Source organism: Mauremys mutica, chromosome 16 (assembly GCF_020497125.1).
Source record: "Mauremys mutica isolate MM-2020 ecotype Southern chromosome 16, ASM2049712v1, whole genome shotgun sequence".
Lineage (NCBI taxonomy): Eukaryota > Metazoa > Chordata > Testudines > Geoemydidae > Mauremys > Mauremys mutica.
The window spans coordinates 32047671-32075515 of NC_059087.1; the positions used below are offsets into that span (position 1 = coordinate 32047671).

Consider the following 27845-nt stretch of genomic DNA (forward strand, 5'->3'; position numbering starts at 1 on the left):
GACCTCGCCCGATCGCCATGAGTTTTCAAAGATAATGGCCAATGGCTCTGCAATCACATCCGCCAACTCCTTTAGCATTCTCGGATGCAGTGCATCCAGCCCCCATGGACTTGTGCTCATCCAGCTTTTCTAAATAGTCCTGAACTACTTCTTTCTCCACAGAGAGCTGGTTACCTTCTCCCCATACTGAGCTGCCCAGTGCAGTTGTCTGAGAACTGACCTTGTTCATGAAGACTGAGGCAAAAAAAGCATTGAGTACTTCAGCTTTTTCCGCATCATCTGTCACTAGGCTGCCTCCTTCATTCAGTAAGGAGTCCACACTTTGCTTGACCTTCTTGTTGTTAACATAGCTGTAGAAACCCTTGTTGTTACATCCCTTGCTAGCTGCAACTCCAAGTGTGATTTGGCCTTCCTGATTTCACTCCTGCATGCCTGAGCAATATTTTTCTACTCCTCCCTGGTCATTTGTCCAATCTTCCACTTCTTGTATGCTTCTTTTTTGTGTTTAAGATCAGCAAGGATTTCACTGTGAAGCCAATCTGGTCACCTGCCATGTTTACTATTCTTTCTACACATCTGGGTGGTTTGTTCCTGCAACCTCAATAAGGATTCTTTAAAATACAGCCAGCTCTCTTGGACTCCTTTCCCCCTCATGTTATTCTTCTAGGGGATCCTGCCCATCAGTTCCCTGAGGGAGTCCAAGTCTGCTTTTCTGAAGTCCAGGGTCCATATTTTGCTGCTGTCCTTTCTTCCTTGTGTCAGGATCCTGAACTCGACCATCTCATGATCACTGCCTCCCAGGTTCCCATCCACTTTTACTTCCCCTACTGATTCTTCCCTGTCTGTGAGCAGCAGGTCAAGAAGAGCTCTGCCCCTAGTTGGTTCTCCTAGCACTTGCACCAGGAAATTGTCCCCTGCACTTTCCAAATACTTCCTGGATTGTCTGTGCACTGCTGTATTGCTCTCCCAGCAGATATCGGGGTGATTGAAGTCCCCCATGGGAATCGGGGCCTGTGATCTAATAACTTCTGTTAGTTGCCTGAAGAAAGCCTTGTCCACCTCATCCCTCTTGTCTGGTGTTCTATAGCAGACTCCCACCACGACATCACCCTTGTTGCTCACACTTCTAAACTTAATCCAGAGACTCTCAGGTTTTTCTGTACAAACCCAGCAGACACAGCTTCTACATGACGTTAACTCCGCCAGCGAATGTATTGGCCTCCCTACAATGGTGGACATAACCAGAAAACCTATGCATAGGCATCCCCTTCCATCAACATTCCCTAGTGCTCATGCTCACCACGGATGCTTCCCTGATAGGTTGGAGGAGCACACTTAGGGGAACACACGACACAGAGCCGCTTGTACCTATCAGAGATGCGTCTGCACATAAATCTTCTAGAGCTCAGAGCAGTCAGATACGCCTGCCTTCACTGTCTCCCCATCATAAGGAACAAATGCATTCGGATCCTGATGGACAATATATCATGCATGTTCTATATCAACAGGCAGGGGGGAGCCTGATCGCACTCCCTATGCACAGAAGCCATCTGGTTATGGAATTGGTGCATACAACAGCACATAAAAATCACCGCTTCCTGCCTGCCTGGGTGTCACAACACTACCGCTGACACGCTCAGCAGACACTTCTCCGAGGAACACGAATGGGAATTGCATCCTACGATACTACGACAGTTCTTCTCCCACTGGGGCACCCCATCGATAGACCTGTTTGCCACAACTCAGAACCACAAGTGCCATCTATTTTGTTCCAGAGTGGGACTTGAGACCCCCATCCCTAGGAGATGCATTCCTCATTCCGCGGAACAAATCCCTCATGTACGTTTTTCTGCCAATCCCACTGATACACAGGGTTCTATGCAAGATCATAGATGACAAGGCAAGGGTCATACTTATTGCCCCAGCTTGGCCCAGACACACATGGTATCCTTACCTGCTGCGCATGTCCATCCGTCCTCCAACAACTCTCCCCAACAGGCCAGATCTGCTCTCCAAGGACAACGGTCAGCTTCTCCGCAGCTCCAGAAACTCCATCTGACGGCATGGTTCCTTCGTGGTTTCAAACCCACAAATTAGCCTGTTCAGTGCAGGTCCAGTATGTCCTCCTGCACAGTAGAGGATACTCCACTTGTAAGACTTACCTTCAAAAGTGGAAATGCTTCTCCATATGTTGCTTCCACAGATGCTTGACACCCCAGACTGCAACCCTCACTGACATGTTAAACTACCTTTTAAAACTAAAACAGGATGGGCTTTCTCTCAGTTCTATCAGAGTACACCTCGCGGCTCCCACCCCTTCCATGATCCGCTGGATGGATCATTTTTTGCTCACCCCACCATAAAACGCTTCCTCACGGGCCTGCAAAATCTCTACCTGGAGATTCACCCACCACCAGCCATCAAGAAGGGTCGGTGAAATAAGTCACTTGATAACTTACCTTCCCTACATGATTTTCTCTAAAGACAAGGTTTTAATGTGACCCCACCCCAAATTCCTCCCCAAGGTGGTGTCCACTTTCCACCTCAACCAGCCAGTACACTTACCTGCATTCCATCCCAAACCTCACAAGACTCCACAGGAAGCGGCATTATATACCCTCGATGTCAGATTGGCAGTTGCATTTTATCTAGATAGAACTAAGGCATTCCGTAAATCCCCTTGGTTATTTGTATCCACTACCGAGAGATCAAAGGGTGCTGCTAGCTCTAAGCAACAACTCTCCAAGTGGATCTCTGACTGCATCAGATCCTGCTACCGGCCTCAGAATGCTCAACCACTCGAGAGCATCAGAACTCACTCTACTCGGGTGATGTCAACATCCTTTGCATTCCTCCACAAGGTACCTATTATTGACATATGCAAGGCGGCCATGTGGACATCTGACCACACATTCGCCAAACATTATGCTATCACACAGGATACCATGGCAGACACCATAGTAGGCCACACAGTACTGTCTACCATTATCACTGCCACGGCTCTAAAATCCGACCAACCATAGTGGGTACTGCTTCACATTTACCTTGAGTGGAGCACCCACAGGGACACACATCTGAAAGAACCTCAGTTACTGCAAGGGGAGTAACCTTCTCTTCTTTGTCGGGGAGAAGGAGGGCGGGGGTTGAAAGAGTTTGCTGTGTGTTTCAATCAGAAAAATGTATGCCAAATTTGGAGATTTTTGTTCATTTATTTTTGTAGTTACTCATAAGCAAATAAATCTAACACTTTACAGCCTCAAATGTCATTCTACTCTGAAAAGTGACTGTAAAAAAGACATTGGGGTTGTCCCATGTTTACTGTCTTATAGACTTTAAGGTCAGAAGGGACCATCATGATCATCTAGTCTGACCTCCTGCACAACGCAGGCCACAGAATCTCACCCACCCACTCTTGTAATAAACCCCTAACCTATGTCTGAGTTATTGAAGTCCTCAAATTGTGGTTTGAAGACCTCAAGGTGCAGAGAATCCTCCAGCATGTGACCCATGCCCCATGCTGCAGAGGAAGGCGAAACCCCCCCAGGGCCTCTGCCAATCTGCCCTGGAGGAAAATTCCTTCCTGACCCCAAATATGGCGATCAGCTAAACCCTGAGCATGTGGGCAAAACTCACCCAAGAAAGAATTATCTATAGTAACTCAGATCCCACCCCATCTAACATCCCATCACAGACCACTGGGCATATTTACCTGGTAATAATCAAAGATCAATTAATTGCCAAAATTAGGCTATCCCATCATACCATCCCCTCCGTAAACTTATCAAGCTTAGTCTTGATGCTCACCCCACCATAAAACGCTTTTAACAAAATTCTTGTTGTTAATCTCTAAATGCATAACCTTGCATTTAGAGCAGTCTTTTGCCTCCACTGCTCACCTTCGAAGGCTACTCCAGAACTTCATTCTTTTGATGGTTAGAAACCTTCTAATTTCAAGTCTAAACTTTCTGATGGCCAGTTTATATCCATTTGTTCTTGTGTCCACATTGGTACTGAGCTTAAATTATTCCTCTCCCTCCCTGGTATTTATCCCTTTGATGTATTTATAGAGAGCAATCATATATCCCCTCAGCCTTCTTTTGGTCAGGCTAAACAAGCCAAGCTCCTTGAGTGTCCTTTCATAAGACAGGTTTTCCATTCCTCGGATCATCCTAGTAGCCCTTTTCTGTACCTGTTTCAGTTTGAATTCATCCTTCTTAAACATGGGAGACCAGAACTGCACACACTATTCCAAATCAGGTCTCACCAGTGCCTTGTATAACGGTACTAACACCTCCTTATCTCAACTGGAAATACGTCACCTGATGCATCCCAAGGCCGCATTAGCTTTTTTCACGGCCATATCACATTGGCAACTCATAGTCATCCTGTCAACCAATACTCCGAGGTCCTTCTCCGCCTCTGTTACTTCGAAGTGATGCGTCCCCCAGTTTATAACAAAAATTCTTGTTGTTAATCTCTAAATGCATAACCTTGCACTTTTCACTATTAAATTTCATCCTATTACTATTACTCCAGTTTACAAGGTCATCCAGATCTTCCTGTATGATATCCCGGTCTCTCTCTGTATTGGTAATACCTCCCAGCTTCATGTCATCTGCAAACTTTATTAGCACATTCCCACTTTTTGTGCCAAGGTCAGTAATAAAAAGATTGGTCCCAAAACCAATCCCTGAGGAACTCCACTAGTAATCTCCTTCCAGCCTGACAGTTCAACTTTCAGTATGACCCATTGTAGTCTCCCCTTTACCCAGTTCCTTATCCACCTTTCAATTTTCATATTGATCCCCATCTTTTCCAATTTAACAATTCCCCATGTGGAACTATATCAAATGCCTTACTGAAGGTGAGGTAAATTAGATCCACTCATAGAATATCAGAGTTGGAAGGGACCTCAGGAGGTCATCTAGTCCAACCCCCTGCTCAAAGCAGGACTAATCCCCAGACAGATTTTTACCCCAGTTCCCTAAATGGCCTCCTCAAGGATTGAACTCACAACCTTGGGTTTAGCAGGCCAATGCTCAAACCACTGCATCTTAGTGATTTGGTGAGCATATGTGTGTCATGACCCATAGGTCTTGAGCCCAGGGCTGCAAAGTTTATGGGAGCAACCGTGTTCCAGCCCTCCATACAGCTGGCAATAGCTTACCTGAGACCCATGAAGCCCAGCCCCAGTGTGAGGGCTCTGCCCTTGAGGCTCGATTGGCAGAGTCCCAGAACGGCTGATTGGCCCACTGGCCCTACTTAAGCCAGCAGCAGGAACAAGAAGCTGTCTGAACAGCTGGGCTTCACCCTGCTCTGGACTGTGTGCTTCCTGCTCCCTACTCCTGTCCCTGCTCCCCTGACTTGATTTCCTGGCATTCTGACCCAGCATGACTCCTGGCATCTAACTTGTGGTTTCTGACCTTCAGTTTGTCTGCTGCCTTTAACCCCCTGGTATCTTGACCTGGTCTGACTCTTGTTCCTGTCTTGTGGGTCTGATCTCCAGTTTCTCTCCTGCTTCTGACCTCCCGATATCTTGACCCAGCCAATTCTTGATTACTGTCATGTGACTGCGGACTCTGGTTCTGACTACTAGGTCTGGCTGCCCATGACTTGTTTGTAACAGTGTGTTCTTGTTTTACAAGTAATAAGATATTCTTCATCAAGAGATTTTCTGCATGTATTCCATTTCTGGTGCACCTGTGCCCTATGCCCTTAAAAGCAGAGTAGTTTTGAATAACAGTGTTCATTCTCATTGCTTTTCCCCACCAAGATGCTGGTGACAGACCCATCCTCTCTTGAATAGGGAGCTTATCTGGATTCTTTGGTCCCTCAAGAAGTGAATCTCTTCATAAAAGTCCTGGAACTAGGTGAATAGCTCGTAGCATGGATAGCGTTCCTATCCCTACTTTGAGGAATCACCATACAAATACTGATTGACAATGCTACAGCAGTGTACTTCATCAACAATGAGGGGGCGCATACTCCTTACCTCTCTGCTAGGAAGCAGTCCTCCTTTGGGACTGGTGCATCAGCCATCAAGTCACACTGGTGTCCTTTCACTGGTGTCCCTCCACCTTCTAAGCCTACAAAACTCCTTAGAAGATCGCATTAAATCAGAGGTTCTCAAACTTCACTGAATTGGGACCCTCTTCTGACAACAATGTTACTACATGACCCGAAACGGGGGGAACGGAGCCTGAGCCCTGCCACCCCGAGTAGGGGGAGAGGGGGCCACAGACCAAGTCCCACCGCCTTGGGTGAGGGTGGAGCTTGGGCTTCAGCCCAGGGTCCCAGCAAGTCTAATGCTGGCCCTGGTGACCGCATTAAAATGGGGTCACGACCCACTTTGGGTTATGACCCACAGTTTGAGAACCGCTGCATTAGACAAATGATGAATTGTAGACCAGGAACTCCATTCTACAAGACATCTTCTGCAAATGGAGACACTCAAGGGTAGACCTGTTTGCCACAGACCAAAACAAGAAGTGTCTGATGGGGTGGGGGAAACAGCTCAGGCTCTCTGTCTGATGCCTTCCTCTTCTCTTGGACACTAGAACTCATGTATGCCTACCCTGCCATTCCATTGATACTGAGGGTTCTGAGGAAGCTCTGGCAGGATGCAGCTCTAATGATGACAGACCTGGTCCAGGCAATTTTGGTATGTAGACCCGATGAGCCAGTCAACACAGCCTCTGTTGTGAAATCCAACCTGTACCTGGGCTTCAGAGCCCGAACCTCAACATCTACACAGCTGTTTTTAGCACTGTAGCATGAGCCTGAGTCGGTAGACCTGGGCCCGAGTCTTGCTGTCATGGGTTTTAAAATACAGTATAGGCATACCCTTAGTGGCTATAACTTGAGCCAGAAGAATAGGAGCTACCCAGTCCCTCACAGGATCACCATATGGAGTATTCCATAAGGACATGGTGACTGTAAACATCACCCAAGGTTCTTGCCTAAAGTTGTCTCAGATTTTCACCTGAATCAAGTTATCCACCTGCCAGTTTTCTTTCTCATGCCTCATGCTAATCAAAGGGAAGCTAAACTACACCACTTAGTCATTGTCAGGACTCTTCTGACAACAAGATCATTCAGGAATTCTAGCCTGCTTCTGACCTTTGCTGATAGGATGAAAGGTCAGCTTATATCCACACAAAGACTAAATGGGTTTCATTCTGTATTGGAAATTGCTATATGACAGTGTGTTTGAGTTCATGTACACAGATCAGGGCCTATTCCACCACAGCTCAAGCAGCTTCTCCAAGAGACATTCTAGTATCTGAGCTGTGTTGAGGAGCTGCCTGGAATTCAGTTCCTATTTTCTTTCAGCACTACTCCTGGGTAGAAAACTCCAGATCTGATATCTTCTTTGACAAACCTGTCTTACAGTTATTGTTTCAGTAGACTGAGTAGCCGTAATGAGGACATGCCTACTTGTAAGTCACCAGAATTGGAATTAATTTGGACAATCTCTCAAAGACAAAATAACAGTTCCTTGCTCACATGCATTCTACGACCTGCCCTCCTTCCTTGTTACTGTGGATTCCTGGATTTCCTGAGTTCTATTTTAGTGAACAAATTGAAAGGCAGTTGTGGCTGCCCCTCCCTTTATGCTTCCAGAGGGCATTGAGGGTGCAGGCATGGCCTCAATGGACATTGTTCTTCCAAAAGATTCCAGTCTTACCCACATGGGGCGCGTGTGCAGCAGAATCATAGGACTGGAAGAGATCTTGAGAGGTCATCTAGTCCAGTCCCCTGCACTCATGGCAGGACTAAGTATTATCTAGACCATCCCTGACAAGTATTTGTCTAATGATGGAGATTTTACAACCTCCCTAGGCAATTTATTTCAGTGGTTAAGCACCCTGACAGGAAATTTTTCCTAATGTCCAACCTAAACTCCCCTTGCTGCAATTTAAGCCCATTGATTCTTGTTCTATCCTCAGAGGTTAAGAAAAACAATTTTTCTCCCTCCTCCTTGTAACAACCTTTTATGTACTTGAAAACTGTTATCATGTCCCCTCTCAGTCTTCTCTTCTCCAGACTAAACAAACTCAATTTTTTCAATCTTCCCTCATAGATCATGTTTTCTAGACCTTTGATAATTTTTGTTGCTCTTTTGTGGACTTTCTCCAATTTGTCCACATCTTTCCTGAAAGGTGGCACCCAGAACTGGACACAATACTCCAATTGAGGCCTAATCAGCACAAAGTAGAGCGGAAGAATTATTTCTCATGTCTTGCTTACAACACTCCTGCTAATGCATACCAGACTGATGTTCGCTTTTTTTTTTTTTTTTTTGCAACAGTGTTACACTGTTATCTCGTCACCCTAAATATGAATCATCAAGTGTGAAAAATTGGGATGGGGGGTTGGGGAGTAATAGGAGCCCATATTTTTTAAAAAAAAGCCCCCAATATTGGGATTGACCCCACTTATTATGTCCTTCCAGCATGACTGTGAACCACTGACGATTACTCTCTGGGAATGATTTTCCAACCAGTTATGCACCCACCTTATAGTAGCTCCATCTAGGCTGCATTTCCCTAGTTTGTTTATGAGAAGATCATGCGAGAGAGTATCAAAAGCTTTACTAAAGTCAAGATATAACACGTCTAACACGTCCCCCCATCCGCAAGGCTTTTTACCCTATCAAAGAAAGCTATCAGTTTGGTTTGACACAATTTGTTCTTGACAAATCCATGCTGACTGTTATTTATCAAGTTATTATCTGCTAGGTGTTTGCAAATTGATTTCTTAATTATTTGCTCTATTATCTTTCCGGGTAAAGAAGCTAAGCTGACTGGTCTGTAATTCCCCGGGTTGTCCTTATTTCCCTTTTTATAGATGGGCACTATATTTGCCCTTTTCCAGTCTTCTGGAATGTCTCCTGTCTTGCATGACATTTCAAAAGATAATCGCTAATGGCTCAGATATCTCCTCAGTCAGCTCCTTGAGTATTCTAGGAAGTATTTCATCAGGCCCTGGTAACTTGAAGACATCTAACTTGTCTAAGTAATTTTTAACTTGTTTTTTCCCTATTTTAGCTTCTGATCCTACCTCCTTTTCACTGGCACTCACTGTTAGAAGTGCAATCCATGTGGACAATGAACATCTCGAGAACCGTAGTTACTATAGGACAGCTGTTCTTTTTCTAGCTGCCAGTCCTGCAAGTTCAATTTCAGATCTGAGAATCAAGCTTAGTTTTCCTTCTTGGTTATCATCACTAATAATAAAGGTTCTTCAGGTCAAATTGCATGCTGCATAGTCCCATTGTCTGATGGGTTTGTGCCAATGTAATTGATTGGAGCTTAGTAAACCGTGCATTTGCTGGCATACAAGAAGGAATGAACTATTTTTTAGCTATATTGGTTCTGCCTGGTTAACAAGAACAAAACTTTTGTGACCCTAAGTAAGCAGATAGGACTGTGAATATATATAGGGAGCAGTTTCATTGAGTACTATTTTTATATTGTCTCTTTTCAGAGAAGAATTGCATCTAAAAAATGATACATAGTTTTAGTTCTTACTTAACTCAGACATCTCAAGGGATTTTGCTCAAACTTCCAAAAATGTTTCACCTTTAGGCTGAGATCAAATATGGACGTTTTGAGCCCCAAAGGAGATTGTTATGAGACAATTGTGTACGTTAAAATAAGGCTACAATGGACATCTGCATAAAATCGTCAATGGCTTCACTGCCAGTTGTAACAATCTCACGCATACCATGCAGTGTTTCAGTCTCCCCTTAGGGAGTGTGCATGAACAGCTTGAGTGGACATTTGTAAGCAGGTATGCATTTGTAGCTCATGTTTTCTAAAGGGCTTCTTTCTCCTTCTCTTCTGAAGGTCCCTTTCCTTGAACTTCACGGTGAGAGCACAGAGTATGTGGGACGAGCAGAGGATGCCATCATTGCACTTTCTAATTACAGACTGCACATCAAATTCAAGGAGTCTGTTGTGAATGTAAGTTTCATTCATACTACTGCCATGATACAGGCATTCAGAATGAATTCAGATATTGTTCACTCTGCTTATGTGTTATAACCCTTCCACTCCTGTGTATATCTTGTCTATTTAGATGGTTAGCTCTTTGGGGCAGGAGCTGTCTGCTATTCTGTGTTTGCATAGTGCCTAGCACAGTGAGCCCCATTTTTGATTGGTCTTTAGGCACCATCATAACCACCATGATTAAGGCTACAAATCTGTCATGGAGGTAATGGATTCTGTGTTTTTATGAGACCTCCACAACTGTATGCACTGCTACAGGCTGGGGACCGACTGGCTAAGCAGCAGTTCTGCAGAAAAGGAGCTGAGGAATACAGTAGATGAGAAACAGGATCTGAGTCAACCATGTGCCCTTGTTGCCAAGAAGGCTAACAGCATATTGGGCTGCAGTACTAGGAACATTGCCAGCAGATCGGGGGAAGTCATTATTCCCCTCTATTTGGCACTGTTGAGGCCATATCTGGAGTATTACGTCCAGTTTTGGGCCCCCCACTACAGAAAAGGTGTGGACAAATTGGAGAGAGTCCAGCGGAAGGCAACAAAAAGGATTAGGGGGCTGGGGCACATGACTTACGAGGAGCGGGTGAGGGAACTGGACTTATTTAGTCTGCAGAAGAGTGAGGAGGGATTTGATAGCAGCCTTCAACTACCTGAAGCGGGGTTCCAAAGAGGATGGATCTAGGCTGTTGTCAGTGGTGGCAGATGACAGAACAAGGAGCAATGGTCTCAAGTTGCAGTGGTGGAGGTCTAGGTTGGATATTAGAAAAAACTTTTTCACTAGGAGGGTGGTGAAGCACTGGAATGGGTTACCTAGGAAGGTTGTGGAAGCTCCATCCTTACAGGTTTTTAAGGCCCGGCTTGACAAAGACCTGGCTGAGATGATTTAGTTGGTGTTGGTCCCGCTTTGAGCAGGGGGTTGGACTAGATACCTCCTGAGGTCCCTTCCAACCCTGATATTCAGTGATTCTATTGAAAATCCTAATAATTCAGCCCCACGTGGCTCTGGGCGGTAGAGGTTGGGCTTGAGCCCTGAGGGGCTTGGGCTTTGGCTTCAGCCCTGGGTAGCAGGGCTCGGACTTCAGTACTGATGTAGTGAATACTGCATTACTGTGTATATTTCCATGATTTATTGTTTTTTCCTGCATCCTGTCCATGATTTTTATTAAAAATACCCGTGCCAAAATCTTAACCTTCACCTTGATTAATAATAATATGGGAATTCAGAGTGAAGGGTACAATGAACCTTCTCTTTAGGTTACCTGAAGGGGATAAAACAGGTTAGGATGGCAAGAGCATTCTCTACAGAGAGCAAAATCATACTTAGTAACTAAAATAAGAAGCCTCATTTTCAGAAGTGCTGAGCACTCAGCAGTTTCTGTTGGCATCAGTAGAACTATAGATGCTCAACATCTTTCCAAATCCTATTTTAGGAGTCTAACTTTAGACACCCATATTTGAAAATTTTGTCGTGTGTGTCCAGGTTCTGACAATATAAAACGTGATTTACATAGCTTTTGTGCAGTCTTTTAAGTTACTAAATATAATGCTGACAAATAATCTGTGTAGTCTGACTGGCTAAAATATCAGCCATTAATTATATAGAACTACTTGGTACTTTGCACACAGTACAGAAGCATACACATTACACACTTGTGATAAAACAGAACCAGCAAATTAAATAAAAGTATCAAAATGCTTAATTTATGAACCTCCCTAGGCATTTCCTGAAGATTGCCTGGCTGGAGTTAATGTCATTGACTGCTGTGAGCTAATCAGGAAATGCCCATTGCTGGGCTGGTTGTTAAACAGCATAAGTAGTAACGTTGTTGTTTTAGTGCTGACAGAAAACAAAGAAATTCAAGCATGAGTTCGACAATTGTTCTCCACTCAGTTAATTGTAGTACATGTCACAAAGTAATCTGCGACATCTGCTGTATTTTTTGGATACATAACTTTGGTTCTTGATGGTATGTTAACTTTAGTTTATGATGGTATTTCAGTCTTAACTTTGAGTGTTTCTTTAATCAGTTTGTGTCAGAGCCAATAATGTTACTTAATTTTCTTTTTATCATTTGCATGAAGCTTTTTACCAATATTCTAAAACTAAAGCTTCATGCAAATATATATTATACTAGTTAGATTATAATAGCTCTAATAATGTACATGTGATTTGTGGATTTTTAAAAACTAATCCAAAGAGATAATTATAATTGATGGTGTAAATTTTTTTAGTTCATGAACTGTGGACATGAGAAACTATGCTGGTACACTAGTCTGACAAATATAACTTCCATCCATGTACTCTGTCCATGTGCTAAAAATTATAGTGTGAGGATTTTGGGGGAAAGAGTCTTTGTTTTTCTGGGTTTAGTATATTTTTCTCACTTTAAGGGCAAAAATTTGCAGTAAGGATCAGATCTTCAGTTGCAGCTAAGGAGCATGCAAGGCAGAGATGTATGAGTGTACATGTGCACAAAGTTAGTGTAAAGTTTATTTTTCATTTTGGAGCCAGTCTTTTAATGTAAATTAGGAGCAACCTTTGGAATGCTCTAAGTTGCTACAGCTGTTAATAACCCACAAGGAGCAGAATGACGTCCAGGGATCAACAAGACATAGGAAAGCCTCAACTGGACCCCTTTTGCTTCCACCAAGCCACCCTCTTTCCTCTGTGCTGGCAGCAGAAGGGGAGGGGTGACATAGGAGCTACGCTACAGAGGATTCCCTGACACTGCATGACCCTCCTGGGGTCACATAAGCTAGCTCTGTGGCTAGATTCTATTGGTGGTGATACAGAATGGCTTCACTGCACCTGAGAATCTAGTCCTGTGGGTATGTCTACACTAGAAATATAAGTTGACTGATATTAGTCAGCCTAATTACTACAGTGGTTCATGTCCACACTACCGTCCTTGGGTCGGTGGTACGCATCCTCACTAGGGAGCTCTTCCACCAACCTAAGAAGGACAGTGTGGGGGGCTGAGATCCAGGTCTCTCAGCTCTGCAGGCAGCTGCCTGCTGGGAGCCTGGCTGCCTCCCGGGATCCCGGCGGGCTTCCCCACTCCTACCCTGTTCCCTGCCGGAGGTTGGGGAAGCTACCCAGGGCTTTCCCCCTCCCCTTTCCTCACTCAGAGCTGTGGGAAGGCAACCAGGGTCTTGCCCCCAGGAAGCAAGGTCCAGCTGTCCTCATTTCCTTCCCAGCCCGCTCCCCCTCAGCCAGGCAGCCTTCTCGGGCGGCCTTGTCAATTTCACAGCTCAACTCCCAGCTGAGAGCATGTCCCATTCTCCCCTGCCTCTCAACCAGAAGCAGAGGGGTGGAGAGGGATGGGCAAAGCTGCCAGGGCTTCTCGCCCTGACTCCTCGCTGGCAGTGGGGCGTGGGAAAGCCGCCTGTGGCTCGCTTTGTACCATGCTATTGCTTGCCTCGTGCAGGCATATTCTCAAACCTGTTGCTGTGGAGACTGGCAATCCTGGGGCCTTACAAATAACCCTCCAAATAAATTAAGGATCTCTGGCAGTCCAGGGGTTCTGACTCCTCCACATCATTCGATGTTACCAACGGTGATGCCTAAAATACTGCCTGATGAGGAGGTGGCTCCTCTCTTTGATCAGAAGCATTTGCAGATGGACTAAGAACCTGATTTACCATCAGATGAACATGGTGGGATGGCTTGAGCCTCCTGAGGACGCTATGCAGTTCCATGATTTGGTGGATCATATGGTGTCCACTTTAAATCTGCCTGCAGTGCCTGTAGAAGAAACTTATCACCCAGTGTTTGATATCATTCAGACTGCTTTGAGGAGTAGACTATCCCTACCCATTTTGAATGGGTTGCTACAGCCAGTTAAATCCATGTAGACTATGCCTGCTTTTGCCAACCTATTTCTAAGTAAGCTGACAAGTTGTATCAGAGACCCTCTGAGGGGCTTTCCTACTTTCACACCCACCCTGTCCCTTACTCAGTGGCAAATTACACTGCTCTACAGCCAAAATGCTTCTGAAATAAATGTAGTCAAACTTTACTAATTCTGGGTCACTGAGAACGAAAATGATGCTTAAAATTGTTGATTTGGCTCTAGTTTTCAAGATATGCTATTGGGTCAGTATATACGACCCTTGACTTGGGAATAGCGGAGGATAAGTGAGTTATAAAGGGAAGGGATCTCAATTTAAACTAGAAATGACTAAAATACATCTTTGACTGGGTCTATGAATAAATCTATGACTAGGTTTGGACAGTACTTGCTTTTTAGGCAAAACAATGAATGATGGAATCTGAAGCTGGTATTGCGTCATACATGATATGAATTGCATCATGTTATTCCTAGAAGTCATGGATGATGCAATCATAACGAAGCTTACATCACTCTGCTGATTGAAATTGCCCTATATCAGCTCTAGAAATCATACAGTGTCGTGCTCTCATTTGTCAGTGTTTGATTTTGCAAAGGGACACATTTCTGTTTAGCCAAAGTGAGCAGAGATGCCTCGTACTTGTGTGAACAGTGCAGATAACTTTGCTATGTTTGTGGTGAAGTGACTTTTGCATCACAAAAGCGCAGTATAACCACTATGGTTAAGAAAGCCTATCACCTTTATTTTGGCTGCAAAATTGGAGATCAGGTCAAGAGGTGGGCCCCACACATATGCTCCAACACTTGTGCAACAATCTTCGCCAGTGGTTGAACAGGAAAAGGAAATCTATGCCTTTTGCAGTGCCAATGATTTGGAGAGAGCCAACAGATCATACCAGCAATTGTTACTTCTGCATGGTGCCTCCAGTTGGGAAAGGTGTGTCAAAGAAGAAAAAGTGGACTGTGCATTATCCAAACATTCCATCAGCTATACGCCCAGTACCCCACAGAGAAGGACTGCCGATTCCTGATGCACCAGAATCATTCTCACTTGAGTCAGACAAGGAAGAGGATGAAACTTCTGGTCCTGAACCATCAATGTCACAGGACCCACATTTTCTCCCATCCTCCTCCTCTGAACCACACCTCATAACACAAGGTGAACTGAATGACCTTGTCAGGGATTTGGAACTACCCAAGAGTAAGGCAGAGCTGTTGGGCTCCAGACTACAGCAGTGGAATCTCCTGGCAGGTGATGTTAGGGTTTCCATGTTCCGTGACCGTCAAAAGGATCTTGTCCCATTCTTCTTCATGGAAGGTGATCTTGTAGCCTGCAACAACATCGATGGTGTGATGGCAGCTCTCAACATCGTTCACAATCCAGATGAGTGGAGACTGTTCATTGATTCATCGAAGACGAGTCTTAAAGCTGTTTTGCTGCATAATGGCAATGTTTGCCATCAATTCCAGTTGGTCATGCAGTCCATATGAAGGAAACCTATGACAACATGAAACAACTTTGGAGGTGCATAAACTATGACCAACATCAGTGGCAGCTTTGTGGCCATTTGAAGGTTGTTGCTCTCTTGCTTGGTCTGCAGACTGGATTCACAAAGTACTGCTGTTTTCTCTGCGAATGGGATAGTCGTGCAAGAGATTCCAACTACATCAAGAAAGGTTGGCCACTCCGACAGTCATTGGAGCCTGGGAGGAAAAGTGTTCAGCATCCACCACTTGTTGAATCAAGGAAGATTTTGTTACCACCCTTACACATCAAGCTGGGTCTGATGAAGAACTTTGTCAAGGCCATTGACAAAACACAAGCAGCTTTCAAGTACCTCCGTTGAAAATTTCCAAGGTTAAGTGAAGCTAAGATAAAGGAAGGTGTCTTTGTTGGTCCTCAGATTCATGAACTTCTTTGAGATGATGCATTTGACCATGCACTGCGTGGCAAGGAAAAGACGGCATGGAAAGCCTTCCAGTTAGTGGCAATAAATTTTCTCGGAAACAACAAGGCAGACAACTACAGGTTGTTGGTGGAAAACCTCCTCAAGGCATACAAAAGCCTTGGTTGCAACATGTCACTAAAGATACATTTTTTTGCACTCTCATCTAGATTTTTTCCACCAAACTGCGGAGCAGTGAGCGACGAGCACGGCGAGCAATTTCACCAGGACATTGCAACAATGGAGAAACGCTATCAGGGCAAATGGAGCCCATCAATGCTTGCCGACTATTGCTGGACAGTGACAAGAGATGCTCCATTTAATGAATACAAGAGACAAGCCAAGAAGCGCCGAGTAGACACTGAATAGGACTAAACTATGTACATAATAGTTTTTTGCCTTTTTGTTTCATAATAAATTTTAGTTATATAACTGTTTTGCTGATTTTTAAAGTGTTACATAAACAGGACAGGTGAAATACTATCGTGTAAAGCAACCATAAACACATGAAAAGACCTAGGTTTACAATTTATGATTAAAACTCTACTATCTACACAATATACATAGACATAAAATGTAAAAACTTAAATATCTTAGAAACAGTAGCCAATCAGTTGTTTTAATTGTCATATTTGAATTCAGCACATCAAAATACATAATAAATAGCTCATTTTATCTCTGAAGCAGATGACTTCTCAATAATTGTAGACCAGTGTTATCAAGTAGTCATGGCCCGTTACCATAAATTCCATTTATGGGAAAAGATGATATTTTTACAAGACTTGCCTAATGACAGAAGAAGGTTGGGGAATGCTGTCTTAACAGAGGGCCAGAATGTAGCCGAACATGCACTCACAGCTTCTTTGACTCTGCTGCCAGAGCATTGGCATTTGCTATGACTATCAGGAGGCACTCATGACTCAGTTCCTCCTCCCTAGCTATGGACATTAGAATTAAGCTGGAGGATCTTCCTTTTGAAGAGGGAGGCCTTTTCAGTGAAAAGAAAGACGAATTACTGGGAAAACCGAAGGACACGAGTGATGGCTCGCTCTCTGGGTTTGATTCCCTCTGCTAGGAGGAGGCCCTCCACTTCTAGTTTCCGATACCAGAGGCAGTCTTACCCCACATTCTTTATCTTATCTCTTGACAAACCAGGGATGTCAACAGTACCTGCAGCCTCCCAGGGCAACTGTAAGAAAAAACCTTTCAAATCAAAGTCCAAATTTAAACAAGTCACTTTCTCATCAGCATCCCTGTCATGGAATAACAGGCCTAAATTTTGATGGGATGATCAGGATTTGAGAACCAGCCAGTCAAGACCAATCTGTCCTCCTCTTTGGAGACAGACTATCCCACTTCATCAATCAATGGAGGCAAATTACATTGGACCAATGGGTTCCAGAGATTGTAGAAAGGGGCTGTGATATACAGTTCAGAAGATTGTCTCCCCCCATCTCCCCTACCTCTTCCTCTTCAGGGACCCCGCTCCTGAGGCAGCTCTTATCGCAGCAGTAGAAAAATTGCTTCTGATAGGAGCAGTCAAGGAGGTTCCTGAATACAGTAACTCCTCACTTAAAGTCATCCTGGTTAATGTTTTTTCGTTGTTAGGTTGCTGATCAATTAGGGAACATGCTTGTTTAAAGTTGCGCAGTGCTCCCTTCTGACGTCATTTGGCAGCCACCTGCTTTGTCTATAGCTTGCAGGAAGAGCAGCCCGGTGGAGCTAGCTGGTGGGTGGTTGGAACCAGGGTGGACCTACAGCCCCTTATCAGCTCCCCGCTCCCTTAAGTTCCCTGTGCTGCAGCTGCCCAGCAGGCTAGCAGTTGTAGCTGTCCCTCCCCCCACTGCCATGTGCTGCTCCTGCCCTCTGCCTTGGAGCTGCTCCCCAAGACTCCTGATTGCTGTGTGTGGGGAAGGAAGAGGGGGGGTTAATGTCAGGGTGTCCCCCTTGCTCTGGCACCCCGCTTACCCCATCTTCCATAGAGCAGGGGGGACACATGACAGAGGGAGCTTCCAGGCAGCAGCAGCTGCGGTCTCAGCTTGATCTAATTAACAAGGCAGTGTACTTCTGACCCCACTCTTCATACTTAAAGGGGAAATGCGCATCACTCACACACACACACACAAGGTGTGTCTCTGTCTGCCCTCCCTCCTTTCCTGCTGCCTTGTACAGTAGAGTGTGAGAGTTAACCCTTGAGGGCTCAGCAAATTGCAAGTTCATCATTTAGCAGTAAGACATTCCCTGGAAATATCCCACCCTCTGACTCCTCCACCTCAACCAAGCTGCACAATCATAATCACTGTGTACCAGTATTAAATTGTTTGTTTAAAACTTATACTGTATGTGTGTGTATAATATATATTGTGGCAGAGCTCTGACCTTGCTCCCATGGGTCCTTGCTTCTAGGCGGTTATTGCTAGCCTCAGTGGCTCACTGTGACCCTCCACGTAGCCCTTCTCTCTTTAGGGCCAGGGTTACAGTCTACTGAGCCCTTTTCATCATAGGCCAGCAAGGAGATTGGTGAGAGAACTCCCACACTCTCTGTTGTCCCTGGGGGCTTATTTCAGAACAGTTTAGCCTCCTGTCCTGACAGGGGCCTGACTTTCTCTCCCAGGAGATGTTCCTGTAGTGGTGGGTTGGGGGGAACCCGGGCCCACCCTCTACTCCGGGTTTCAGCCCAGGGACTCTAATGGTAGCAGCCGTTGGCTGCCAGCCTTTCACTGCCAGAGTTGCTACATTTCCCTGGGCCACTTCCCCACAGCTCTCCTGCTTCTCCCTTCTTCACCCTTACCTTAGGGCTCCCTTAACGATGGTTTGAGGGTGTCTTCATTAACCAGCCCTTCAGCTGCACTTCCTCTCCCCTGGCTCTCCTCTGCCTGACTGGAGTGAGCCCTTTTTATAGTATCAATGGGGCCTTAATTAGAGTCATGTGGTCACATTAGCTTAATGGCCTCACCTGACTCTTTGCAGGTTAATTAGGGTCCGGTGTTCTCATTAGCCCGGAGCAGCCCCTGCTCTGGTCAGTCAGGGAACAGAAAACTGTTAATCCAGTGGCCAATATATCTGCCTTCTGCTATTCTGCTGTACCCAACTGGCCTCTGTGTGTGTGTGTGTGTGTGTCTCTCTCTCTTTATATAAAGTGTGTGTGTGTGTGTGTGTGTGTATATATATATATATATATATATATATATATATATATATATATATATATATATATTAATGTAAAAGAGGGGGTTAGGTTCCAGGGAAATTTTTTTCAACAGACAAAAGAGTGTGTGTGTGTGTGTGTGTATATATATATATATATACTCTTTTGTCTGTTGAAAAAAATTTCCCTGGAACCTAACCCCCTCATTTACATTAATTCTTATGGGGAAACTGGATTTGCTTAACATTGTTTTGCTTAAAGTCGCATTTTTCAGGAACATAACTACGTCAAGTGAGGAGTTACTGTACCTGAGCTGTCAGAGGTTGTAATCCCTGCTATTCTTTGGTGCAGAAGAAGGATTGGGGTGGGGGTGAGAGATTAGGCCAATACTGTATTTAAGGGATTTAAACATATATATTTAGAGATTTTGGTTCTGCATGTTGATCCTGGCCACTGTAATCCCTTTGATGTTGATCATGGTTTGTGACTTTAGATCTAAAGGACATGTATTTTTATATTTCTGTTTGTCAAAATTGTCTGAAGTATCTTCAATTTGTGGTGGCTGGTTGTCACTTCCAATACAGTGTGCTCCAGTTTGGTCTTTCCATGGCACCCAGAGATTTTACAAAATGTCTCTGGTAGTGACTGATCTGAAGAATCGGGTTATTTTTCTTTACCTCTGTTTAGACAAGTGGCTACTAAAGGCTTCTGTGTGCAAGGATCTGTTAAAGCCAGTGTTGGAAGACAGGATACTGGGCTAGATGGACCATGAAACAAGATCAGCTCACAGACTGCTGCACTGGGCAGCACAGCATGGGGAGGAGATGACCAGCCCTCTGTGGAGAAAGAAGTGGTTCGGGACTATTTAAAAAAGCTGGATGAGCACAAGTCCATGGGGCCGAATGCGCTGCATCCAAGGGTGCTAAAGGAGCTGGCAGATGTTATTGCAGAGCCATTGGCCATTATCTTTGAAAACTCCTGGCGATCGGGGGAGGTCCAGGATGACTGGAAAAAGGCTAATGTAGTGTCCATCTTTAAAAAGGGAAGAAGGAGGATCCAGGGAACTACAGGCCAGTCAGCCTCACCTCAGTCCCTGGAAAAATCATGGAGCAGGTCCTCAAGGAATCAATTCTGAAGCACTTACAGGAGAGGAAAGTGATCAGGAACAGTCAGCATGGATTCACCAAGGGCAAGTCATGCCTGACTAACCTAATTGCCTTCTAGGACAAGATAACAGGCTCTATGGATGAGGGGAAAGCAGTGGACATGTTATTCCTTGACTTTAGCAAAGCTTTTGATATGGTCTCCCACAGTATTGTTGCCGGCAAGTTAAAGAAATATGGGCTGGATGAATGGACGGTTAGGTGGATAGAAAGCTGGCTAGATCATCGGGCTCAATGGGTAGTGATCAATGACTCCATGTCTAGTTGCAGCTGGTATCAAGCGGAGTGCCCCAAGGGTTGGTCCTGGGGCTGGTTTTGTTCAATATCTTCATTAATGATCTGGAGGATGGCATGGACTGCACCTTCAGCAAGTTTGCAGATGACACTAAACTGGGAGGAGTGGTAGATATGCTGGAGGTAGGAATTAGGATACAGAGGGGCTTATACAAATTGGAGGATTGGGCCAAAAGAAATCTGATGAGGTTCAAGAAGGACAAATGCAGAGTCCTGCACTTAGGACGGAAGAATCCCATGTACTGCTACAGAGTAGGGACCGAATGGCTAGGCAGCAGTTGTGAAGAAAAGGACCTAGGGGTTACAGTGGACAAGAAGCTTGATATGAGTCAACAGTGTGCCCTTGTGGCGAAGAAGGCTAATGGCATTTTGGGCTGTATAAGTAGGGGCATTGCCAGCAGATCGAGGGACATGCTCATTCTCCTCATAGAATCATAGAATATCAGGGTTGGAAGGAACCTCAAGAGGTCATCTAGTCCCACCCCCTGCTCAAAGCAGGACCAATTCCGAACTAAATCATCTGAACCAGGGCTTTGTCAAGCCTGACCGTAAAAACCTCTAAAGAAGGAGAGTCCATCACCTCCCTAGGTAATCCATTCCAGTGCTTCACCACCCTCCTAGTGAAAAAGTTTTTCCTAATATCCAACCTAAACCTCCCCCAGCCAAGGAGGTACTATGTCCAGTTTTGGGCCCCACAGTACAAGAAGGATGTGGAAAAATTGGAAAGAGTCCAGCGGAGGGCAACAAAAATGATTAGGGGGCTAGAGCACATGACTTATGAGGAGAGGCTGAGGGAACTGGGATTGTTTAGTCTGCAGAAGAGAAGGGAGGGAGGCCACACTTCTTTGCTCTCACTCCCCTGGAATAAGTCTTAGACAAGGGGGAAGTTAGCAGCCTTGGGGCTCGATCCCTCTGGCAGGGAAGAGCAGTGAGTGGTCCAGGAGCTCCAAGACTTCAGGCAGGGCAGACCAGTGAATAATCCAGCGACCCCGGCCCTCAAGCAGAGCAGGGCACGAAACAAAGTCTGAGGTGCTGGCAGGGGCTGAGCACCCAGCAAACAGTCTGGGGGGCCTCAGGCAGATGGTAGACTCTCACAGGCCTCCAGCGGTGGGGTGGCAGGGGTAGGGGGATGCACTAGATTCCACTGCATCCCAGCCCAGGGCCCTAACATTGGCGGAGTGTTCTGCCACTAGGTCAGATCCCAGCGGGGATCCAGCTGCAACACATTGAACTGGACTCAGGCAGCAACCCAGCCGGACCGTAGTCAGATGTCCCTGGGCTACATCCTACCCTTCCCTCTGGGTGCACCTGGATCTCTGGGTTGTCCTCTGGGTTGCCCTGTCGTGTCCCCCATGCTCTGGGGAGAGGCGGTATAGAGGAGGGGGACACCCTGACATCAGTCCCCCTCTCCCCCCGCTCTGTACAGCAAGCAGGAGGCTCCTGGGAGCAGCTGGTCAGGGGCTCCAAGGCAGAGGGGCAGGAGCAGCACTGCAGTGGCGGGAGGGACACCTGAAGTGCGTGGCACTTGATAGCCTGCTGGGCAGCCGCGCAGCTTAGAGGGATCTTAGATTGTCACTATGTTAAAATAAAATTGAGGGTCTGAGTGGTGTATGGGATTGATAATAGGAAGTAGATAAAGGCTTTCACCTCGAGGTCACCAGTTTAATTCTAACACACACTGGTAGTGTCTGAAAATTATCATCTGACAGCTGTCTTGTGGCATGCAAAATTGGTGGGTGATCTGATCGTTTCCTAGCCAGCTGCTTGCTGGCCTTGTTATAAAATATGTTACCACAGCGAGACATCAGTTTAGCATCTCAGCAGAGAAGCCAAGGACTGAACCCCCTACAAACTAAGAGTTTGTCCCTAGAATTGGCCACTGGATCAGGGCATATGTAAATGCTTGCACTATCCCTACCTCTCTGTGGATAAATACAGGAAACAGTGGGGGCGAAGGACCTCCATGACTTTAAGATTAAGCTAGATAAGTTTATGGAGGAGATGGTATGATAGGATAACGGGCTTAGTCAATAGGTCAATTAAGTGCCACACTGGTAATTAGTACAATGGGTCAATGATAGGATATTGTTAGCCTTTTTCCAGAGGGTATGGCTGGAGAGTCTTGCCCGCATGCTCGGAGTTCAGCTGACCGCCATATTTGGGGTCGGGAAGGAATTTTCCTCCAGGGTAGATTGGCAGTGGGCCTGGAGGTTTTTCGCCTTCCTCCGAAGCATGGGGCAGGGGTCGCTTGCTTAAGGAGTGGGTGGATCGGCTTATGTGGCCTGCATCTTGCAGGAGGTCAGACTAGATGATCATAATGGTCCCTTCTGATCTTGTATTCTATGATTCTATGATTTAATTTGCAAAGACTGTCAGTTTAGCATTTTTCATGAATGCCACTACACAGTTGGCTGTCATGTGGGTGCCAAAAGCTTTGGTGGCATGATAAGATCACAAGTGATGTATATAGACTGAATATCCAGTCAGACTGAGTTAAGAGAGTGATCCAGGTGGTGCTCGATGCAATGAGGCTATGCTGTTTTGGAATTTTCCTTGATGATGATGATCTGCACTGAAAGTTTTTGTTTAAACTAAAACCTCCGTGTTCATGATCAGAAATCAGTCTCTATTTCCATATTTATTGTGCCTCAGTGACGTTCCTATCTGGTCGGTTCAGTTTACAAGTTACAACAGTTTACTGCCAGTCAAAACTGCAGACTCCACCTGATTCCTCAAGTGATGTTAGTTCTGCTTTATATATCATCATTAATCATAAGAATTCGGATGACATTTATGTTGATGATGTAAGAGACTAGAATGCTTATTCTTCTGCAACAGAATTTGATCTTCTCTGCTAACCTAGTGCTCTATGTAGAGAGGACTTAACATGGAGGATAGAAGATAAATGCAATGATTAGGCACTATTTTTAGTGTCGTAGTTTGGGACAGTAAGCACTTCAGCTATATCTGCACAAATGATGCATCTATAATTTGAAAGTGTGCTGTGTACTGTTGACCCTACTTATCTCCATTCTTTCCCATTGTTTTTTTTAAATCAGAATTGCTCTTTAAAGAAGAACTGGTTAACCATAGGAAGGGGCTTTTCATAATTTGGAGGTTTACTAATTTTGTAAGCTTTATTTTAATTTTGAGCATATCATACTGTCAGAGGGTGGCTGGTCCCTTACGGCCCCAATCCCACCAGTGACCAGCTTTACTCATTTCCTCAGGATGTAGGTCATGTAACTGGTGGGTCAGGAGATCCAATCAGACCTGCAGTAGATAAGGAAGAGGCTGGGAGAGCAAAGGGGCTACAGGTGGCTGTTGGCAGATGGAGAAATACTCCTGCCGTGGGGGAAGACACCAGGTCAGTATGTAATAGGGAGTGCACCTGCCCTGTAGTACCACTTGTTGGCCAAGAGTGGCTCTGCAGCACTCTGCCTCTGTTTCCCCTTTACTCAGGCTCCTCAATAACTCTTCAAAGGCTTGTATCCATTCAATCCCCCTTTTCGGGGTGTCAGGTTTATTAACATAAAATAAACACAAAAATAAAGTCTTTTCTGCCCCAGTCTGTCTTTTTAAAGTTCCTTTTTTTTCACCCTAGTCCCATGCTGGGTACAACCCTTCCTTCTAGAGGGTCTGCCTTCTTTCTCTCCAAGCACTTCTTACCTGTCATTTGACCCTGTCTGCCTTCTCCACAGGCCTCCTTCCCCAGCAGTGTCTCTCGACAGCAGCCTTATTACTCCCTGCAGCATCTACAAGCATCTACCAACACCCACATACAGCCCCTTCTCTCCCCGGCCTCTTCTTTATTTACCACAGGCCTGTTTGGGTCCTCTAACCCACAAGACTTGAGGCTGAAAAGGATCCTAACGGGAGCGGGAAAGAATCCGCTGATTGTCCTTCATGTGAGAACGAATGATACGGCTAGATTCTCACTGGAACGTATCAAGGGAGACTATGCTATACTGGGGAAGATGCTTAAGGAAATTGAGGCTCAGGTGATCTTCAGTGGGATTCTGCCTGTTCCTAGAGAAGGGCAACAAAGGTGTGACAAGATTATGGCGATCAACAGATGGCTGAGGCAGTGGTGCTGTAAAGAGGGCTTTGGGATGTACAGCCACTGGGAAGCATTCATGGGACAGAGGACTGTTCTCTAGGGATGGACTTCACCTGAGTAAGGAGGGAAATAGACTTCTAGGATGGAGGCTGGCACAACTGATTGAGAGCTTTAAACTAGGAATTTGGGGGAGATGGTTGGGAGATGTCCAGGTAATCTCCACGCCAGAATTTAACATTGAGAGGGAAGAAAACAAAGTAAGGGTACGTCTATACTTACCGTCCGGGTCGGCGGCTAGCGTTCGACTTCTCGGAGTTCGATATATCGCGTCTAATCTAGACGCGATATATCGAACTCCAAACGCGCTCCCGTCGACTTCGGAACTCCACCACCGCGAACGGCGGTGGCGGAGTCGACGGGGGAGCCGCGGACTTCGATCCTGCGGCGTCTGGACGGGTGAGTACTTCGAACTAAGGTAGTTCGAGTTCAGCTACGCTATTCGCGTAGCTGAACTTGCGGACCTTAGTTTGACTCCCCCCTTAGTGTAGACCAGGCCTAAGAGAGGATACAGCTGTGGGCAGGAGAATGGACATAAGGAGGAAGGGTAGTGTAGATACCAGCCTAACAGGTGATACTGATGGTAGAATGTGTGTGCCTAACCGGGTAAAGAATGTCAGTGAAGCCAAACAGCAAAAATTAAGATGTTTGTATACTAATGCGAGAAGCCTAGGTAACAAAATGGAGGAACTAGAGCTACTGGTGCAGGGACTGAAACCGGATATTATAGGGATAACAGAAACATGGTGGAATAGTAGTCATGACTGGAGTACAGGTATTGAAGGCTATGTGCTGTTTAGGAAAGACAGAAATAAAGGCAAAGGTGGTGGAGTAGCATTGTATGTCTATGATGAGGTTAACTGTAAAGAAATAGGAAGTGATGGAATGGATAAGACAGTCTGTGGGCAAAAATCACATTGGGAAAGAAAGCTAATAGAGCCTCCCCAGAGATAGTGCTTGGGGTGTGCTACAGACCGCCGGGATCTGATTTGGATATGGATAGAGACCTCTTTAATGTTTTTAATGAAGTAAACACTAATGGGAATTGTGTGATCATGGGAGACTTTAACTTCCCAGATATAGACTGGAGGACAAGTGCTAGTAATAATAATAGGGCTCAGATTTTTCTGGATGTGATAGCTGATGGATTTCTTCACCAAGTAGTTGAAGAACCAACAAGAAAGGATGCCATTTTAGATTTGGTTTTGGTGAGTAGTGAGGACCTCATAGAAGAAATGGTTGTAGGGGACAACCTTGGTTCAAGTGATCATGAGTTAATTCAGATCAAACTAGATGGAAGGATAAACAAAAATAGATCTGGGACTAGGGTTTTTTATTTCAAAAGGGCTAACTTTAAAGAATTAAGGAAATTAGTTAGGGAAGTGGATTGAACTGAAGAACTTGTGCATCTAAAGGCGGAGGAGGCCTGGAATTACTTCAAGTCAAAGTTGCAGAAAGTATCAGAAGCCTGCATCCCAAGAAAGGGAAAAAAAATCATAGGCAGGAGTTGTAGACCAAGCTGGATGAGCAAGCATCTCAGAGGTGATTAAGAAAAAGCAGAAAGCCTACAAGGAGTGGAAGATGGGAGGGATTAGCAAGGAAAGCTACCTTACTGAGGTCAGAACATGTAGGGATAAAGTGAGAGGCTAAAAGCCATGTAGACTTGGATCTTGCAAAGGGAATTAAAACCAATAGTAAAAGGTTCTATAGCTATATAAATAAGAAGAAAACAAAGAAAGAAGAAGTGGGACCGCTAAACACTGAGGATGGAATGGAGGTTAAGGATAATCTAGGCATGGCCCAATATCTAAACAAATACTTTGCCTCAGTCTTTAATGAGGAGCTTAGGGATAATGGTAGGATGACAAATGGGAATGAGGATATGGAGGTAGATATTACCACATCTGAGGTAGAAGCCAAACTCCAACAGCTTAATGGGACAAAATCGGAGTGCCCAGATAATCTTCATCCAAGAATATTAAAGGAACTGGCACATGAAATTGCAAGCCCATTAGCAAGAATTTTTAATGAATCAGTAAACTCAGGGGTTATATCCTACGACTGGAGAATTGCTAACATAGTTCCTATTTTTAAGAAAGGGGAAAAAAAGTGATCTGAGTAACTATAGGCCTGTTAGTTTGACATCTGTAGTATGCAAGGTCTTGGAAAAATTTTTGAAGGAGAAAGTAGTTAAGGACATTGAGGTCAATGGTAATTGGGACAAAATACAACATGGTTTTACAAAAGATAGATCGTGCCGAACCAACCTGATCTCCTTCTTTGAGAAGGTAACAGATTTGTTAGACAAAGGAAACGCAGTGGATCTAATTTACCTCAATTTCAGTAAGGCATTTGATATAGTTCCACATGGGGAATTATTAGTTAAATTGGAAAAGATGGGGATCAATATGAAAATTGAAAGATGGATAAGGAACTGGGTAAAGGGGAGACCACAGTGGGTCATACTGAAAGGTGAACTGTCAGGCTGGAAGGAGGTTACTAGTGGAGTTCCTCAGGGATTGGTTTTGGGACCAATCTTATTTAATCTTTTTATTACTGACGTTGGCACAAAAAGCGGGAATGTGCTAATAAAGTTTGCGGATGACACGAAGCTGGGAGGTATTGCTAATACAGAGAAGGACCGGGATATCATACAGGAAGATCTGGATGACCTTGTAAACTGGAGTAATAGTAATAGGATGAAATTTAATAGTGAAAAGTGCAAGGTCATGCATTTAGGGATTAATAACAAGAATTTTAGTTATAAATTGGGGACATATCACCTGGAAGAAATGGAGGAGAAGAAGGACCTCGGAGTATTGGTTGATCACAGGATGACTATGAGTCGCCAATGTGATATGGCCGTGAAAAAAGCTAATGTGGCCTTGGGATGCATCAGGTGAGTTATTTCCAGTAGAGATAAGGAGGTGTTAGTACCGTTATACAAGGCATTGGTGAGACCTGATCTGGAATATTGTGTGCAGTTCTGGTCTCCCATGTTTAAGAAGGATGAATTCAAACTGAAACAGGTACAGAGAAGGGCTACTAGGATGATCCAAGAAATGGAAAACCTGTCTTATGAAAGGACACTCAAAGAGCTTGGCTTGTTTAGCCTAACCAAAAGAAGGCTGAGGGGAGATATGTTTGCTCTATAAATACATCAGAGGGATAAATACCAGGGAGGGAGAGGAATAATTTAAGCTCAGTACCAATGTGGACACAAGAACAAATGGATATAAACTGGCCATCAGGAAGTTTAGACTTGAAATTAGATGAAGGTTTCTAACCATCAAAAGAGTGAAGTTCTGGAATAGCC

The 27845-nt window shown here is 44.9% G+C and overlaps 1 protein-coding gene across 7 annotated transcripts in view; it reads left to right on the top strand.

Moving 5' to 3' along the window:
- The window catches only part of MTMR3 (myotubularin related protein 3), a 220682-nt gene that overhangs the window by 99838 nt on the left and 92999 nt on the right, over positions 1–27845 (top strand). For all 7 annotated transcript variants that reach the window (XM_044989668.1, XM_044989663.1, XM_044989669.1 and 4 more), the window contains one exon: positions 9852–9968. In XM_044989668.1, the coding sequence (XP_044845603.1) occupies positions 9852–9968 (117 nt within the window). The remainder of the gene's footprint in view (positions 1–9851; positions 9969–27845) is intronic.